General features: G+C 39.7%; 1 protein-coding gene across 2 annotated transcripts in view; it reads right to left on the minus strand.

The window, feature by feature from the left end:
* Positions 1-19927, minus strand: part of LOC132826747 (cAMP-dependent protein kinase type II-beta regulatory subunit) — a 122666-nt gene that overhangs the window by 23875 nt on the left and 78864 nt on the right. For both annotated transcript variants that reach the window (XM_060842902.1, XM_060842901.1), the window contains 4 exons: positions 14661-14767; positions 9888-10041; positions 5765-5866; positions 3631-3705 (listed from right to left, as the gene is read on the minus strand). In XM_060842902.1, coding sequence (XP_060698885.1) covers positions 3631-3705; positions 5765-5866; positions 9888-10041; positions 14661-14767 — 438 coding nt within the window. The remainder of the gene's footprint in view (positions 1-3630; positions 3706-5764; positions 5867-9887; positions 10042-14660; positions 14768-19927) is intronic.

Below are 19927 nucleotides of genomic sequence, written 5' to 3' on the forward strand. Positions count from 1 at the left end.
AGGAGACAGTGGAGTGAATAAATGAAAACAAATGATTTACTGTACCACAGAGGGATCGGAGTCCAGTTTCCCCGTGGTCTGACAATGCTGTTCAACTCACGAAGACCCACCTTTTCATCTCGTGCACTGGGAACAACTCATCTTTCACTCTGTGGTCCTGAAAGATTAATATAATAGTGCTGCTGGGTTTAGATACCCATTCTCCTCCTGTGCAAGGAGGCAAGGTCATTGCTGCTGTCCTCCATCAGTTGGGTCCTCCAACATTGTGAATCCCAAAGTTAAGGGTCAAGAGACTTTGGAAGGAGCAATGCAGCTGGAAGGCAGAAATGAACATCAACCTGGTGTCATAATTGTTCAGAAAACTAACAAAAATATTTGGGGTGACACAGTGGCTCAGTGGTTAGCACTTCAGCCTCACAGGGCCAGGAACCCAGGTTCAATCCCAGTCTTGGGTGACTGTGTTGAGTTTGCACATTCTCCCAGAGTCTGCGTTCATTTCCTTCAGGTGCTCCTGTTTCCTTCCATAGTCGAAAGATGCATAGGTTAGTTGGATTGACCTGCTAAACATTGCCCTGTAGTGTCCAGAGATGTGCAGGTTAGGTGGGTTTTCCATGGCAAAAACTCCATATGGGTTTATGGGGATGGGGTGAATGGGTCTGAGTAGAATACTCTTCAAAGGAACGGTGCAGACTTGTTGGGCCGAATGGCCTCTTTCTGTACAATAGGGATTCCATGATTCTATGAAAGTCAATTACATTGATTTTGATTGCATTCTGCCACTGTGGCAGTTTTCTTGCAAAATTTAATGACCATTAACAGGAGACCTTGCACTGGAGCAACAATGACCTTGAATCATGAAGGCTGAGCATGCTTGTCCCTATTCTCCAAACAAACTACAAGCCCAGAGAAGGCTATTTAACCAGGAGTATCAGACTCTTCCTATGTGTCTCTCTCCTCCACTACCCACCATGTGAATATGGTTCAGTCAAATGTTGTTTCTCTAAACTTAGCCAATATGGGAGTCACTGTACCACTGCTTCTGACACCATTTACCGAATGGATAAGATTACCTCTAACCTATCCATTTACCAAACCCTTTGAACTTCCATCTGAACCTTGAGGTTGCTGCTTGTAATTCAGCCTTCTGCTCAAGTGCTAATTGTGTTCTATCCTCCTGCCCACAGGAGGATAGAAGACAATTAGCCAAAAAGAGAGAAGCAACACAGAACAAAATGAAACAAGACAGGGACAGAGGAAAGTACAGCAGAATTCAGGCGTGGCAAAGCGAGGGCCCAGTGCATTTACATGTTACAACTGGAATTGCGTTACAGTCATAGCTTTAATCATACAGACTGCAACATGAATAAACTAAATTTACCTGAAATGGAGCCTGTATTGATTGGCTCGTAGCTTTCATAGCTTTAGTGAGTAATTAATAGCTATAATACCACAAATTTATTGCTGTCACCATTGTATTTATATGAGAGAGATGTTGAATGATATAGCACAGAAGGCTGCCATTTGGCTCATCTTTTCAATGCTTAGGCTTTGGTAGAATTGTCCAGTTAATCCCGCTCCCCTCCTCTTTCCCAGAGGCCTTTTTAATGCTTTCTCATTAAATATTTATCCAATTTTCTTTTTGAAACTTAGTAACTTGAAGCTTTGCATTCCAGAACACAGCAATGTGGTTTTAAAAACAACCTCATGTCACTCTTTCAACAAATCACCTTGAGTCTGCGCCCTTTAGTTCCTGTCCTTTCTGTCGCTGGACAGCTTTTCCTTATTTACCTTCATCATTGTGAATAACTGGATTGAACGGCCTTTAGAACATGAGACAGGAAGAGTAGTCAATGCAGACCTTTCTGCCATTTGATGAGATAATGGCTGATCTCATCTCTGCTTCAACTCCACTTTCCTGCTTGTTCTCCATAATCAACCTATTACCAATTAAAAATGTCTGTCCTTGATAAATCACTCCTCAGTGTCCTGGTGCTGAGGAGTGAATTCCACAGATTCATAACTCTGTGGTAAGTAATTTCTGGTCATCTGTGTTTAGAAGCTGCTACTCCTTATCCTCGAACTCTAACCTTCTCTGCTCTAGCTTCTTCGGTGCATCCAAATAACTGACATTTCTGATTCTTGGTACCATTCTTCAAAGAGAGTCACAGACGTCTAAAGAACAGCAAAAAACTCTTCAGTCCATTGAATATGCACCAGTCAACAACAACCACTTAATATTCTAATCCCATTTTTCAGCTCTTGGCCTGTAGCCTTGAAAGCCTTTGCATCCCAAGAGCTCTTCCAAAACACTTCTTAAAATGTTGACAGTTTCTGCCTTGGTCAGCAGTGAGTTCCAGACTCCTATCACTTTCAGCCAAGAAAAATTCCCTCACGAAACCTTCTGCCCTTTATGTTAAATCTACGCCTCCTGGTCATTGAACCCTCTGCCAAAGGGTAAACTTCTTTCAGTCTACCCCTCAACTTTATATATCCCAATTAAGTTTTCCCTCAGTTTCTTCTACTCCAAGAAAATAACCCCAGACTACCCAATTTGTCTTCACAGTTAAAACACTCCAGCCCAGGCAACATCCTGGTAAATATTGTGTGCACCTCTCCAATGCAATCATATCCCTCTAATAATGTGGATTCCTGAACCGCATACAATACTGTCACGGTAGTCTAACCAACTTGGTATACAATTTCACCCTACGTTCCCTGTTCTTAAACTCTTTGCCACAGTTAATGAAGGCAAGCATCCCATATGACTTCTTAACCACTTTATCTACCTGTCCTGTGACCTTAATAGACTGATGAACATGCCCAACAAGGTCCTTCTGATCCTTAGTACTTCCCAGAGTCCCACTTTTTATTCTTGCCCTGTTTTGTCCTACCTAAGTGTATCACCTCACACATACATGGGTTGCATTCCATTTGCTACTGATCAGCTCATCTGTTCAGCTGGTCTGTATTCTCCTGTAATCGAAGTGTATCCTCAATGATTACCTTCCCACCAATTTTGAACTATGAACTTACTGTTCAAACCCAGTAATAGGTTGAACTATGAACTTACTGATCAAGTCTAAATTCTTTATACATACCACAAACAGCAAGGGTCCCACTGATCCGTGGGGAACCCCATCCTTCCTAAGGCCTCAGCACACTTCCTGAAGCATGGTGACCAAAAATAATACAAAATTCCAGAGGTATAATTATCTTTCATAAAAAAGTTTTCACAATGTCCTTTCTTCCCAACTCATTTCTTTATCACAAGGAAGAATCTCGCTCCAACAAAATACTTTTCTCAATCTATCCTGCTAGTTATGATGACTGGGGACATTTAACCCCATGAAAACTGCATTTAGTTCACAGAGACTCCCTTATTTGTCTTACCAAAATGCTCATTTTACACTTGCAGTAAATTAAAGCTACCTTTTTTTTATATAAGTAAGTAATAACATTAACTTTGGGTCAAAATGCTTCAACCATTCAAAACTGAAAACCATGAACCATTATTTATGCAAATATATTTTACCCAGTGAAACAGACATCAATGTTTTGAAATTTCTACACTTTTGAAGCCACAAGAATCAAATTCAATGCAACAGAAACAAAAGAAAGAAGATGATGCACCTGAGCAATTATTCGCTCTTCATCCTGGTACGTTTTGGTTCCAAATACATCAACAACCTTCATTCGTTCCCCTAGCTTGGGATTTGAAACAATCAATTGGTTATTGGTTGCAAAGTTTCACACAAGTATGAACAAGTTTGAAATGTAGAATACTGCAGATGCTGGAAATCTGAAACAAAAAAAAGAGAAAAAAAAAAGTGTTGGAACTACCAGGTTTTGGCAGCATCCGTGGACAGAAACAGAGTAAATACTTCAGGCCTGTGACTCTTTCCTGGTTCTGATGAAAGGTCGTAGACCTGAAATATTAACTCTACTTTTTTCTCTGCACAGGCTGCCAGAACCTGCTATTATCCATTTTTAGTCTTGGATTAGTTTTGACCACAAGTCCATTTGCTCAATAGGTTTCTGAAAGAAATTTGCAGATAATAAATATTAATTCCATCAATCCATTCTCAGTATTTATATCAAGAAATGCATAATCTGAAACAAAGCTGAGTTCTGGGAAACTCAAATTTCTCAGCCATATCAATTTACATGACTTATATATATATTTAAAAAAAACAATTTTGAGTTCAAAAGGACAAAATTTTAGTTTCAATACGTTATCCAAAAGACAATTGACTGATATAACTAAGCAAAGAACTACAGTACCGGAGATTTGAAACAAAAACAGATGTGCCGGAGAAACTCAGCAAATGTGCAACATCTGTGGAGAGAAGAACAGAGCGAGCACTCAAAAGTCTGGTCAGCCTTCTTTAGAACTGAAAATAGCTGGAAAATGGTGGGAATTGTGCTGATGATGGGAGCAGGGCTGGGAAGATATGTGGTTAAATGAATTGTGAGTCCATGGATGTGCCATGGACATTAGTGGCCAGCATATCCCTAGAAAGGAAAACTTGAAGATTTATATTCAAGGTAACTGTGGGAGTCAACTGTGGCTAACAGGGCTGTCAGATGAAGGGCTTTTGCCTGAAACGTTGATTTTTCTGCTCCTCAGATGCTGCTTGACCTGCTATGTTTTTCCAGCACCACTCTGATCTAAACTCTGGTTTTCAGCATCTGCAGTCCTCACTTTTGACTAACAGGGCTGTCAGTTATATCCAACCCATGTCCTGTACTTCACCCCTCACCCCTTCCCTTCCTTTCCCTCCCACAACAACAGGGTGCCCCTTGTCCTTATTTTTCACTCCACCAACCTCTACATACAAAAGATCCTTTCCACCACCTCCAGACAGATATTCCCCTTCTTGCCCCTCCCTTGTCAGTCCCACTCTGCAGGGATTCTTCTCACCAACACGGCCTTGCCAACTCCTCCCCTACTCCCAACAGCTCCTCATACCCCCTTGGCCTTCACAGAAGGTGCAACACTTGCCCGTTTACCTCATCCTCACCATCCAAGGCCCCAAACAAACCTTCCAAGTTAAGTAGCAATTTACCTGCACTTCATGCAGTCTAACCTACTGGATTTGCTGCTTACAATGTACATTGCAAAGATGAAATGCAGACTCGGAGATTGCATTGCCGAACAGTTCTGTTGTCTGTAAAAATAACAGTTTTCAGTTGCCTGCCATTTTAACTCACCACATATTGCTATCCAACACTTGGCCTCAAGCTCAAAGCAAGACTGATAAACACCATCTCATCTTCTGCCAAGATACCTGACAGCCCTCAGGAGTAAACACTGAGCTTGAAAGCTACCTCCATGTTTGCTACCTACCCCATATCCCAGGCCCTGTTCTATTCCCAGCACAGCCAACACATTTTTAACCATTCACACTTCCCATTAGCAGCCAGAATTTACTTCTTTCCCAGCTTACTTATTATCAGTAATTCCTCAGTCTGCTTCCATTTATTCCTCTCTGTCCGAGTGCTGTCTCAATCTATACAACTCACTCCTTTGTCCTCTCCTGAACCACTCTCTCTCAGCCACAACCTCACCCCCATCATCAACATAAATACCATCCTTTCCCAGCTGCTTTCACTTCTGATGGAAGGTCACCAGGTTCAAAATGTTAACTCTATTTTTCTCTCTTCAGATGCTGCCAGGCCCATTGAGCTTCTCCAGCACTTTCCGTTTTTATCATAATTCATTGGCACATTTACAGAGATTGATTCAATGAAAAATAATACTTACTTCTAATGATTTTAGAAGTGGCAGTGACTTGACAAATTCTTCATACAATTTCCTCTTTCTGGCATTGTTTTTGACAATAATTCTACGAAAGGTTGTCCTATCCTAGAAAAATTGTATCTCGTTAAAAATTTATGCAACCAACTTAAATAGCAGAATTATTTTCATTTTCATTAATGTGCAAACTCTTCTTTCTTGAATGTTCTAATCAAATTTAACCAACAAATACATAGGTGAGTACAATGTGCTAACACAGTCAGAAATGCAAAAATTGAGTAAATTTTTCCCCTAATGATCTTGCGATTTTTCCTTGGTCTTCCCAAACAAGCTGCATTTTGGAAAGGCAAATCAGGGCAGGCCTCAATGGTAAGGTCCTGGGAATATTTGAACAAAGAGACCTTGGAGTTGTCACAAAGCTAGTCCTTTTTGTTTTTAAAAGCTGTACCTTGGCTCAAGGAGACTCCGTTCTTGATTATTTTCAGAGGGGCAATAAACCAGGCCAGACTCCCATCAGTCTGGTTTGTTTCAAAGATGAAAAGCATTTTGAGAGACCTTTTGTTGATATGTAAGCAGATGAGACTTCAGGCCAAAGTGGCCACATTTCAGAAATGACCTGAGCTGAGCAGTTTTAGTTCAATATTGAACAGTATTCAACAGGAAACTGTGTGGAAAGTCTCTCTCTTTTCTGCCCTTCAATTTCAACCTGTAAGCATGTGTTCCATTTATACTGTCTTTTAAAGGGAGTTTGCTTATTGGGACTGTTGTGTGTATTCGGAACAGCATAATTAAGTCTCACTGGATAGGTTGAGTTCTGTGGGGCTTCCTTATTCTGATCTGTCTGTTTCATTGTGTAATTCTGTGAGCAACATTTTGTCTGTTTTAAAATCTAGTAGTCAACCTAGCTATCTTACTCCAGTAATTTTCAGTGTGCACTTACTGAAACAAATTGTAAAGTTAGGTCTAGGGCTGCCTACTTAAGAACATTTTGGGTGGTCTGGCCTCGTCCACAACAGAGTGCAATTCTTGACTCCCTGCTAGAAGAAGGATGTTGTGAAACTTGAAAGGGTTCAAAGATTGACAAGGATGTTGCCAGGGTTGGAGAATTTGAACTATAGGGAGAGGTGGAATAGACTGCAGTCTTTTTCCCTGGAGCGTCAGAGGCTGAGTGGTGACCTTATAGAGGTTTATAAAATCATGAGGGGTATGGATAGGATAAATAGACAAAGTCTTTTCCCTGGGGTGGGGAGTCCAGAACTAGAGGGTATAGGTTTAAGGTGACAAGAGAAAGGGACCTGAGGTGAAAATTTTCCACACAGAGGGTGTGTGTGTGTGTGTGTGTGTGTGTGTGTGTATATACACATGTGGGGGATGAGCTGCCTGGGACAATTACAACATCTAAAAGGCATATGAATGGGTATATGAATAGTATGGGCTTAAAGGTATATGGGCCAAATGCTGGCAAATGCGACAAGATTTATTTAGGATGTCTGGATGAATTGGACCAAAGGGTCTGTTTCTGTGCTGTACAACTCTATGACTCTATGTCAACAATGCTAAACATGACATGGAGGTGCCGATGTTGGACTGGGGTGGGCAAAGTTAAAAATCACAACACCAAGTTATAGTCCAACAGGTTTATTTGGAAGTGCTAGCTTTCAGAGCGCTGCTCCTTCACCAAATAGCTATAAAAGAGGATCATAAGACACCAAATTTATAGCAAAAGATTCAGTGTCATGCAGCTGAAATGACATATTGAAAAAATTTAGATTGCTGTTAAGTGTTTTATCTTTTAGAATGGGTTGCAGGTCTCAGTTCCCTCATATGTAAATCTTAGAACTTTTTTCAAGTCACATTCTTAACATAACTTTTATAATATTTTATAAATTCCTACTTTGAAAATACAACCAGTTTGACTCAAGGTTGGGATATAGGCAGACTCTAACCCCACACCTTTAATGCATTGTTTGAGCTGAGATGTAACTTTTTAAAAAATAAAACCTGAAGTTATCTCAAGAATTTGTCTATAAATCTTATGTCTTATGATCCTCTTCCACAGCTCCCTGAAGGAGCAGCCCTGCAAAAGCTAGTGTTTCCAAATAAACCTGTTGGACAATAACCTGGTGTTGTGTGATTTTTAGCAATGCTAAAGTTAGCCACAAGATGGTGCACATCAGTAGTCTACTCCGAAACTCCCTCCAGGTGAAAAAAGTCAATGGTTTTGATATTGAAAACAGGGCCAAACACTATCTGATTGCCATGGCACTAGTTTTCTCAAAATTCTAGCTTTCTCCCACTGTAACTTGCCATCCTTGCATGACACAAAGGCAGCATTAGTCCAAGTGTCTGTAACTATGGTCATTATCCTTTCTAGTCCCTAATTTCTCTGTTCTGTTTTCATTACTTGGCTACATCTTTTACTATCTTTCCTCAGATTCTCTCCAGTGGACAAGCTAAATCTATTTGAAGTCATTTAACAGTAATGTATCTTGAGTGAGTAATAGTTTCCCCTCCTATTGTTATACTCATTAAATATTTCATTTTTAACCACAGATTATTATTTTGCTATTTAAAATGGCACTCATAAAGAGGTTCTGTATACACAATCATTTTGTTTTCATATTTGACTTGCTAGCCACTTCCAAGTCATACACTATCTTGACTTGAACATGTTGTCATTCTGCCACTGGCATTAACTAAAAAATCTGGTCCCCCTACCAAACATTGCTGAAGCATCATCAGGTTAAATACTTAAGAGGGTCCAGGAGAAGATATACCAAGGTGACTTAAAAGTGACTTACCACAGTTTCCTACAGTCAGGGGGTGGGTAGCAGAGCAAAAAAAACCCAATAAGCTACTACTACTGTCCCAACATACTAAGTTGCCATAAAACCAGAATTTTCAGTGTAAAATATGTCAAAAATACAGAACAGTGTTGTACCATATATTGAGCATTTTAGGACCAGTAGAGTAATCTGACAATATTAGAGCAGAATCTTTAAATATTTATTCGATTTTAATGGGCTGGTTTCAATTTAGTGAGTAAGCGCTTTCAGATAGATGACTGTTAAAAGATTTTCAGTTTTTCAACCTGCCATGTATTAGTTTCTAATTTGAACAGCACTGACTGGATAACACAAAATGCATTTATAGGTAGTTCTGGGATAACGTGTGTTTCAGCAGCACGATTTGGCTGCAAGAATTACTGAAGAATTAGGGAATGGTATTTTCACGAACGCTTACCTCTGTTGGCAATAGCATGATTCCAGTGGGGTTTAGTTTGCGCACTTGGTTCTGCGCACGTGCTAATGTCCATGCCATTCTGCGCATGCGCTGGCATCCACTTCTTGGGCAGCACAGTGGTTCAGTGGTTAGCACTGCTGCCTCACAGTGCCAGGGACCTGGGTTCCATTCCAGCCTTGGGCAACTCCTTGTGTGGAGTTTGTACATCCTCCCCGTGTCTGCATGGGATTCCTCCAGGTGCTACGATTTCATCTCACAGTCCAAAGATGTGCAGGTCAGGTGAATTTGCCATGCTAAATTGCCTATAGTGTTAGGTGCATTAGTCAGAAGGAAATGGGTCTGGGTGGGTTACTCTTCAGAGGGTTGGCGAGATTTGTTGGACCAAATGGCCTGTTTCCACACTGTAGTATCTAATTACACACACGTGAGACGTCGGTGCCAGTCTTTGTGCTGTTCTGCACACGCACCGAAGTCCACGCTGAAGTTTCCGCACCATTCTGTGCATGCATGATGTCAGCACCGGTCTTTGTGCCATCTGCGCATGTGCTGATGCCAGCTGCTGACAGAGCAGTTTTCTGAGACAGCTACTGTACAGAGAGCAGCCTTCTTACATTCTTAAATACACTATGTTAAATCTACTTCTGTTTCGTCAATAAGTATGATTTCAACCTTCATTCAGGTTGTGCTATATTTTATGTTAGACTTTTGGGTTTGAGCAATCGTGCGTGGTTTTTTTTGCTGGTCTGCGCCTAACGGTCACTTTTCCCATAGGCCCCATTACTTCTATTATGCAATTTTCGATTAAGTGAAGTTTCACTGGAATGCAACTACGGCATATAGGAGAATTATCTGTATTTATAAAATTCAAAAGTTGGAGAACACTTACCAGACCCCACAGTGCTCCATCAGAGGTTGCAACAATTGTAGCTGCTCTGGGAGTATTATACATCAATGCCAGCTCACCAAAGCTACCATGATTATCATAGGTACCCACACATCGTTGCGATCCATCCACATTGACAAATATATTGTATGTTCCCCTGTGAAATGTTAACATTGATCTGCATTAAAAGAAAACCTTCCTCACATTTCAAAAGCAAATGAACCGGTTTTAAATCAGATATTTGCAACAAAGAATAGTTCAGTAATTGGCCCTGCACTTCTGGGGAATGCATCCAATCAGCTGGCAGTTATGGCAGAACTCTTTTTGGCAAAAAAACATTCCAAGCTCTTCCGAGGTTGTCTCAAAATGGCATTGCGTGCACAATTTCTCAACTTGCAGCAGTAACCCCCAGTCATCCTGGTGAAACAGCTGCCCTTCTAAAGCTTCAAGCCCTCTGATTGGGCAGGTAGTCTCAAAGCCCCAGCAGCCATGCTTAATTGGACAGCAGAGGCAGAGAAACCCCACAAGAGTTGCCTCCCATGGGATCTGGCGAATGCACGTGCCTCCAGCAAGTGCAAAGTCCAGACCAGGAAAGAGAGGCAAATTTAAAATAAAAATACCCATGTCTGTTTGACATGAATTATCGATTCAAAGTCCATTAGATAATTACAGTGTCATTTAAGCAAAGAGTCATTGTTGTATCATGTTATGTTTCTCTGAAGGGTTACTACATAATGCACCCAATCTGATAATGTCATCTCGTGTTGGGTAGGATTATGGGAGAACACCTTAAGTTCTCATGGAGTATAGACCTATATTACTAACATTTTAAGGAGACCTGTGATGATGTTTAACAAAATAACTTAATTTGTGCATAATTGCTACCCTGCAATAAGCTACAATCTTGTTTAACATATTGGCTTCTTCTCGTTAACACTCAATAATGGCTGATCCTCTATGACTGATTAGACCCCTGAACCCAGTCAAGGGCAGAGAATTAATGGCAGCATTCTCCAACCCATAAATCTCAGAGTCACTGATCACAGATAAGACAAAGGAAAACAGACTACAAGAGTAGGATTGCTGAGAATATACAAACTGATTGCAAAATCTTAAAAGGGGAGCACTTCTGGATACAAATGAGAAAATTAAAAAACCTTAAAAGGGAGGGGTCTTGTAAGGCAGTTGTAGTATCCTTATCACCGGATCAGGAGGCCTGGACTCAAGTCCCACCTGCTGAAGTGAGTATTAATATTTCTGAACAGGCTGATTGGAAAATATCTGAAGTCTTAAAAAATCCCTTCCCTAACTCTCCCTCATGTTTGATGGTCTGCAATGGCCTGAATGGATTTACATGTAAATTCATCAGTTAAAAAACATAGACGATTTACTGATAGTGACGGACAGATGAAAAGAAAATCGCAGGTGATTTGATGATGGGAGAAAAGTCAGTTGTAAATACGAGCAATTCTGGTTAAATTAAAAAAAACTAAAATCGTAAAGGCAGGGTTCTTGTGCTGCACTGTTAGTGTCCTGACCACTGAGCCAGAAGGCTTGGGTTCAAGTCCCACCTAAACCCCCAAAAATGTATCGTAATGCTTCTGAATAGGCTCATTAAAAAAATATAAAATCTATGGAGGGGATCAAACCAGCCTACTGTCTGCCCCTGTTCTATGGCTGAGTTCATGCCTGCCTGTCCTTGGTGAGGGAGCACACCATGTCAACTAATACTCTCGATGCATTCACTGACAGGTGAGCACTGTAGGGACTAGAGTACTTTCTCTCTCCTTCCATGACATTTTGATTTAGGACCTTCTTACCTCTCCTTCTCCATTAATGGTCTGCATTGCCCTTAATGTGCTGTGCTTGTAAATTTAATCAATTAGAAAATGAGTGATTTACTGGTGGTGATTAATGAATTAAAAAAGCATGGATGCTGGGGGGGGAGGAGGAGAGGTGGAGAAAACAAACTCAGTTGTGCTTAAGAGCACTTCTGGATATAGGAAAGAAAATGTTGAAAATAAAAGTTTAACTCTACTAATCCCCAGGGCCCAAATTCTACATCTCAGGAGTACTGAAAGAAATAGCCCTAGAAGTATTGGATGCATTATGGTCATCTTTCAAGATTGTCAACTCTGAACAATTTTTATAGATTAGAGTCTAGCAATGTCTCCCTACTAATTAATAAAAGGGGAGACAGAGAAAACAGGGAATTATGGTCTTGCCAGCCTGACATCTGCAGTAGGAAAAAAATACATGACACCATTATAATCAAACTAATAGCTGAACACTTGGGAAAACAGTGACAGAATTGGACAGAATCCACGTGAACTTATCAGAGGAATCATGCTTGACAAAGCCACTGGAAATCTCTAACTAGTGAAGTTGGTCAAGGGAAACTAGAGAACGTGGATTATTTGGACATTCAGAAGGCCTTTCACAAGGTCTTACATAAGAGATTGACATGTACATTTAAAATACATGGGATTTGACATGGATAGAGAACTGGTTGGTAGACAAGAAACAAAGAGTAGGAATAAATGGGTCACTGTCGGAGAAGCAGTAAGTGATGAATGGCGTACTACAGTGATCAGTGCTTGGACCCCAACTACTTAAAATAAATGTTACATGATTTAGAAGAGGGAACTAAATGCAATATTTCCAAGTGTGTAGACAACACAGAGTTTGGTGGGAGAACGCAGGGATTGTTCAGTCAGATTTGGACAAGTTGAGTAAGTGGGCAAATGCATGGCAGATACAATAAAGGTTGATAAGTGAGAGGTTGTCCACTTTGATAACAAAAACAGGAAAGCAGATTATAATCTGAATGGTGATACATTGGGAAAAGGAAAGGTGTAATGAGATCCGGGTGTCCTTATACACCAGTTGTAAGAGTAAGAATGTAGGTGCAGCAGGAGGTGAAGGCAGCAAATGGTATTTTGTTTTTCATAGCAAAAGGATTTGAATACAGAAGCAGGAATTTCTTGCTGTAATTGTGCAGGACCTTGGCGAGACCACACATGGGGTACTGTATGCAGTTTTGGTTTTATCTGAAGAAGCATGTTCTAGCAATGGAGGAAGTATAACAAAGCCATACCAGACTGATTCCTGGCATGGTAGAACTGACATATGACAGAATGGATCAGTTTGTACTATATTAGAAGTTTAGCAGAATGAAGGGGATCTCATAGAAACCTACAAAATTCTAACAGCATTTGATTGGGTAAATGCAGAAAAGTTGTTCCTGATGACTGAGGAGTCCAGAACCAAGGTCACAATTTAAGGACACAGGGTAGGCCATTTCAGTCTGAGATGAGGATGAATTTCTTTATTACCAATGACTAATCTGGTTTAGGATTGCAAATTATACTCTAAAATAATATGATACTTATTGTGATCTAACAGCCAATTGAATATTACAGTTCTCAAATTTAAGATGCTAACAGATTTATAAGCCAATTTTAAGGAGGATTTATATAATGACAGATACCTGAAAGGAATTACAAATTAGCAGCATCAGAATTATGATAAGTTCATGTTCCAACTTTCACCCAACTGTAAGTCACTAGGAGCCTAAGGTTAGATTGCTCCCTCAAAAAAAAATCATTAATGGTAAACATTATGTGCTCCAACCTAACATGAAATTTTGCATTGCATTTGGATTTTTTAATAACACATTCTGCTAAAGTAAATACTCGGTTAATGTTATATGTTGGGGTTAAGGGAATTAAAACATTTTGAGACTCAAGAGCTATTTAGGTTAAGCTATTATATCCAGTTCATAAAGAGTCAATTCTCAGAGATACAAAACCCATGGATATTGATCAAATATTTCCTGGATACATCCCAAGCAGGAAAGTGCACTTTACAAAGTTATGCCAATTTTGAGGAAGATACTGAATGCATTCCAAAGTAGGTTGCAGAGCAGTGTTTGAATTATGCACATTCAAAGCAGCCAGCAGGGGGCTTAACTAAACTAGACACAGATCACAGAGGAATCTCGATTATCCGAAGGACACGGGCGGGGAGTATTTTGTTCGGATAATTGAATGCCGATAACAGTTTAACAAGCATCTGGAACTTGTGATCTTGCTTGGATAATCCAAAATTCAGATAATTGAGGTTCCACTGCACATAATTGAAATGTATGTCTTTTTACACTCTGGATAATCAATATCCAGAGGAGAGTCAGCCATAAAAAAGACACAGGCTGAAGAGTCCCAGTGAATATGTTTTATTTTTGTTCAAGGTAATTATAGCCTGGGTCAGTTAGTTTTAAAATCATAAATCTAAATGATTCACAAATTTACATTTTTATACTTAAATGTTATAAGGAATGACAAGAACTAGACGCATCGCTAAGAAAACTCTTTAAGGAAAAATAAATAATGAATAAATAAATTAAGGAAAAATCATCTCTTTATCTCAGAAAACATTTGCTTTGAGTCTTATGCCTTCTATCTTGCAGAAGTCTGTCCCAATATAAAATAGATCATAGCATTCAGTGCACAAAATAATGGGTTATTCATGAGCCTCTGCAAGCTATTGTTTAATTAACTATCGAGATGACAAAATTGCAAAGGGTAGCCAACAATGCTAAACTTGATAACATTTTTACTGTAGACCACTGGAATTTGTGACATGGATCCATGCTTATCAAATGATGTCTATATCCTGGTGAGAAAATATATCTGCAGAATGTTAAATGTTACACTTTCTTCAATAACATACATAAACTGCATTTGAAATGACAAGTAGAATTTATAAAACTTTTACCTTTCGATAACATAGAAGTTATCACCATCATCCCCTTGATCAATAACATGTTCACCAACTTTGACATGCATTTCAAACATGGCATCCAACAGTTGAAACATTTCTTCCTGTAAAAGACAGAGATCACCATACACTGAAACCACTACCATAGCTTATTACATTTGCAAATAATTTATAAAATGAAAAAAAAACAAAATTTTACTTTGGTACACAGGCTGCGATATATAGCAGGAGATGAACATGCTCAAAATTTGGAATGCTTTTGCAATATTATATATTTTATATATATAATATATATATACACACACACACGCAGGATATAAAAATTGTAGATTTGATCCGAAATAGCAACACTACAAATTGTCATTTACATCTCTGGGTTTGTGAAAAGATCAGAGTTCCTTGTCCTGATTGCCATTGCCATTGCCATCCACCAACCTTTATGAAAGCGCCCAGATACGAGCAGAATAACTCAGAGCCAAATTGCTCCCAAATCCTGAACACATGTTCAGACATGAATAAAGTGCAACGTACCTCCATGGAACCACACTCTCAAAGTGGTTAATACTTTTAGAAAAGCAGGGTGACAAGCAATAAAAAGACACAAAAAGTACTCTGGTTCTGCAAGCAACGATTAATTTCTGCAAACAAATTCATTTATGACAACAATTCATAGAGAAATGAGCTGCAGTTGGCGATGCCTGATGTAGTCCTGGTCTTGAAAAAAAAAGGCTGACAACTTGACATCCTCTCTTGTGTATTGGATGTTATTCTAACATCTAATAGGTCAACATTATATCCACTAAACTGAACAGGTTTGAATTGTGATCTATGAGAAAACAGATAAACTTTTCACTCTCTTGTCAAAAGGGCTACAAATGCTAGTCGCTAGGGAAATGTAAAACAAATGAAGTTGTATTTACATAACATCTTTTACAGCCATAAAACACATTTTGATATTCAACCAATTTGACTGCATCAAATGCAAATGACCAGCACAAAAATGACTAATGGTCTATTTGGTGACGCTGGTTGAATAACGACCATTGTCAGAACACCGGGATAACACTCCAACACATGCCCAAACTGTAGCTTTTGGTTTTCCCAAGCAAACAGATAAGTCAACATTTTATCATCCTCTCCAGAGAATGGCATATCCAACAGTACACGATTTCCTCAGTATTGCACTGAAATGTCAACCTAGATTCTATGTTTAATTATTTGGAGTAGGCTCCCACACCTTCAGGACCAATCAGAGTGCTCGAATTGAGTCACAGTTGTGATTTAAAGAGCAATCTAAATTAAGGATGACAAATGCGTGCTTGTGGAAGCTATAATCCCAATATTCTTTCAAACCTTTGCATATTTCTTTGCCTCCACAGTGATTCAATCTTTGAACTGATTTTGTACTGTATAGCCTGGACTCATATCAACAGTGAACTTGGGAGCAGGAGTTCAAATGGCCTTCACACCTCCCCCTACATGACTGATCTGGTTGTAATCTCAACTCTACTTTCTTGTTTGCCCCTCCCTGACTCCCTTATCTATTGAATAAAATAAACTAATTTATCCTTAAACATGTTCGATGACACATCCTTCGCTGCTTGTGGGGGAACAGAACTTCAAGAGAACAACGGATGGGAATGGAAAAAAAAGTCTCTTCATCTCCATCTTAGAAAGTGTATCTCTTAATTATCGTCTCCTCCACAAATGGAAACATGCTCCCAATAGCCACTCGATTAATGGCCACTCAGAATCTTTCATGTCTCACTATGATCACTTTTCATTCAACAGACGGAGCCTTAATTTTTTCAGCCTTTCTCTTGTTCGAATTTCAGATTTTCACCATTTGCTGCATTTGGCTTTTGAACTGCCCATTTACTCTTCATCTATGTGCGATCACTTTAATAATCCTCTTTTCATGGTACTCTACTGCCCCCTACACCAGGAGTTCTTATATTGTGCAAGAGCATTTGGAGTGGCACCTTCTCATACACATTTTAAAACACAGGTACCCATCTTCAGGTCCTGCTTGATCTGTTTCCTGTTACTTCTTGAAAAAAACTAGTATCCTGAAATAATCAACTTCATGTGGATTCTCGAATGAGTTAATAAGAGATTCTATTGTTGCTTTACCTGTCATGCTCTATGACTTATCAAAAGCAATGGTAACGGAGTCAAATTCATTTATTTTGGATGAGGGAGTTTTTTTTTGACATGTTATTATAAATATTATGGGGGTCCTTTGTTACCATTCTGCTTTACACACATACAATGAGCAATGTTAGTAGTTTAATAGCCAGAAAATGTTTTCACCTTTACTTCGCATCCTCATTTGTCAAAAGCTCTTGCATATCTCAGGAAGATGTATTTCACAATCGCATAATGAAAAATACAGCCAAGTTTTCTTACCAGCTATCTCCAAAATATGCCAAGCCTGACAAACCAAATATAAATCAAACACGAGTTCAATATTGAACGTTGCTTATAAAGAGTGATCAGAAAAGAGTTTTGTTTTGCAGTTTGATCAACTTCTCAATTTTATCACGTGTGGCAGGATGATGCCACCAAATGGCCATCAATTGGTCACATGGCTTCAAGTAGTCCATAAGAAAGTGAGTGACCTGACACTGCATCTATCACAGTTAAGTATTAACTAGGGTAGGCGGGAGAATGTTGAGCATAGCACCCAATCATACACTGCCTACCTGCACCGCTTTGGTGGGAGGAGAGAAAGAGGGGGAGAGAGAGCACAAGCGAGTGCAAGAGTGAGAACAAGAGACAAAGATAAGATAAACGTGAAGGCTCCAGGTAAGTGCCCAAGCAATGTTAACAGCCTGTCCAGTTTCCAGTGGCCAGAAAAGAAAAATCAAATTTCCCCATTAAGTCTTCAACAGGGAACAGACTTATTCTCCAAATACCATGTTCATCAATAACACAAAGACAGCAGTTGATCTAACAATAAAACTTTGGACCTCTAGTCAAATACCAAAGGTGGTGCTTTAACAAGTCCCTGTTTGACATGATTCTATAGTTTTCTTATGACTTCACATTTATAAATATGACAGAAATTCATCAAGTACTTGCAAATCCAAAGGTCCTATCAATGTAACAATTAGCTACTAAAAAAACAAAGTGCTGGAAATACCCATTCAGCAGCATCTGTAGAAAAAGAAATGAAGTTAAACTTTCTGATTGATGGCTATTTGTGAGAAGACTGAGGTAAAAGTGTTGCACGAGTAGGCAAGTCCTCTGAGCCAGGCTAACTATCCATTTGCTTACTTTTTTCAAGTACGTTCAAAATTTCCTCTTGGGTATCTGTCCAATATTCTACAGTTAATCATATCTTAATGTACTTCATTTCACTTTGGGATTCTGAAGGACCTCTCCTTCAAAATAACTGAAGAAAGCTAAGTTGCTGGTTAGTATTATGATTCAAGCTGATGGTACCACAGGACAAGTCAAAAGCCAGAATAAAATCTGGTTCGATGGATCATATTTTACCTTTTTTAAGATTAATTTAATGTGGCAGTCTTTCACTGAAGCATAAACACACAAAGCAGCAGATTTGACGTTAGCAATAAAACAGAAGATGGATGTTTATTACACGAAAAAGTAAACCAAAGTATCAAATCATAACAGTGTGAAAATTTCAAAACACTGCAAAACAAAGTCTCATCTATTCCCCAACACCATTATTTTACAGTTAATCAAAATCCAGATAAATTTTTTTCCTATCCAATCGTCGATTCTCTTACTCCTTGGAATGCTGCTCTGGACAATTGCCTTCTCTAAGAGAAATTACATTTGTATGTGACCCTCGTCAGGTTTCCTTCAAACTCAATTCAGAAGCCTTTGAACTCATTCTTTGTTTCAACCTTGCTCACCCTAGATTCTACAACAGCTAATGGCTTAGTGTTCTAATGGCCTAAACACCCACAGTACAAACAAACTTCCATTTACACTCCAGGAGGGCCTTGTAGTCACCTGTTCCCCAATACATATGGTTCAAAAGTCAGGTTTCTATTCATAAAGTCAGAGTCATAGAGATGTACAGCATGGAAACAGAGCCTTCAGTCCAACCTGTCCATGCCGACCAGATATCCCAATCCAATCTAGTCCCACCTGCCAGCACCCGGCCCATATCCCTCCAAACCCTTCCTATTCATATACCCATCCAAATGCCTCTTAAATGGTGCAATTGTTCCAGCCTCCACCACTTCCTCTGGCAGCTCATTCCATAGACGTATCACTCTCTGTGTGAAAAAGTTGCCCCTTAGATCTCTTTTATATCTTTCCCCACTCACCCTAAACCTATGCCCTCTAGTTCTGGACTCCCCGAACCCACAGAAAATACTTTGTCTATTCATCCTAACCATGCCCCTCATAATTCTATAAACCTCTATAAGGTCACCCTTCAGCCTCTGACGCACAAGGGAAAACAGCCCCAGCCTGTTCAGCCTCTCCCTGTAGCTCAGATCCTCCAACCCTGGCAACATCCTTGTAAATCTTTTCTGAATCCTTTCAAGTTTCACAACATCTTTCCAATAGGAAGGAGACCAGAATTGCACGCAATATTCCAACAGTGGCCCAACCAATGTCCTGTACAGCTGCAACATGACCTCCCAACTCCTATACTCAATACTCTGACCAATAAAGGAAACCATACCAAATGCCTTCTTCACTATCCTATCTACCTGTGACTCCACTTTCAAGGACCTATGAACCTGGACTCCAAGGTCTCTTTGTTTAGCAACACTCCCTAGGACCTTATCATTAAGTGTATAAGTCCTGCTAAGATTTGCTTTCCCAAAATGCAGCACCTCGCGTTTATCTAAATTAAACTCCATCTGCCACTTCTCAGCACGTTGGCTGGCCCAGATCCTGTTGTAATCTGAGGTAACCTTCTTCGCTGTCCACTACACCTCCAATTTTGGTGTCATCTGCAAACTTACTAACTGTACCTCTTATGCTCACATCCAAATCATTTATGTAAATGACAAAAAGCACTGATCCTTGTGGCACTCCACTGGTCACAGGCCTCCAGTCTGAAAAACAACCCTCCACCTCCACCCTCTGTCTTCTATCTTTGAGCCAGTTCTGTATCCAAATGGCTAGTTCTCCCTGTATTCCATGAGATCCAAGCTTGCTAATCAGTCTCCCATGGGTACCTTGTCAAATGCCTTACTGAAGTCCATATGGATCACATCTGCTTCTCTGCCCTCATCAATCTTCTTTGTTACTTCTTCAAAAAACTGAATCAAGTT

The sequence above is a fragment of the Hemiscyllium ocellatum genome, chromosome 23, assembly GCF_020745735.1.
Source record: "Hemiscyllium ocellatum isolate sHemOce1 chromosome 23, sHemOce1.pat.X.cur, whole genome shotgun sequence".
Taxonomy (NCBI): Eukaryota; Metazoa; Chordata; class Chondrichthyes; order Orectolobiformes; family Hemiscylliidae; genus Hemiscyllium; species Hemiscyllium ocellatum.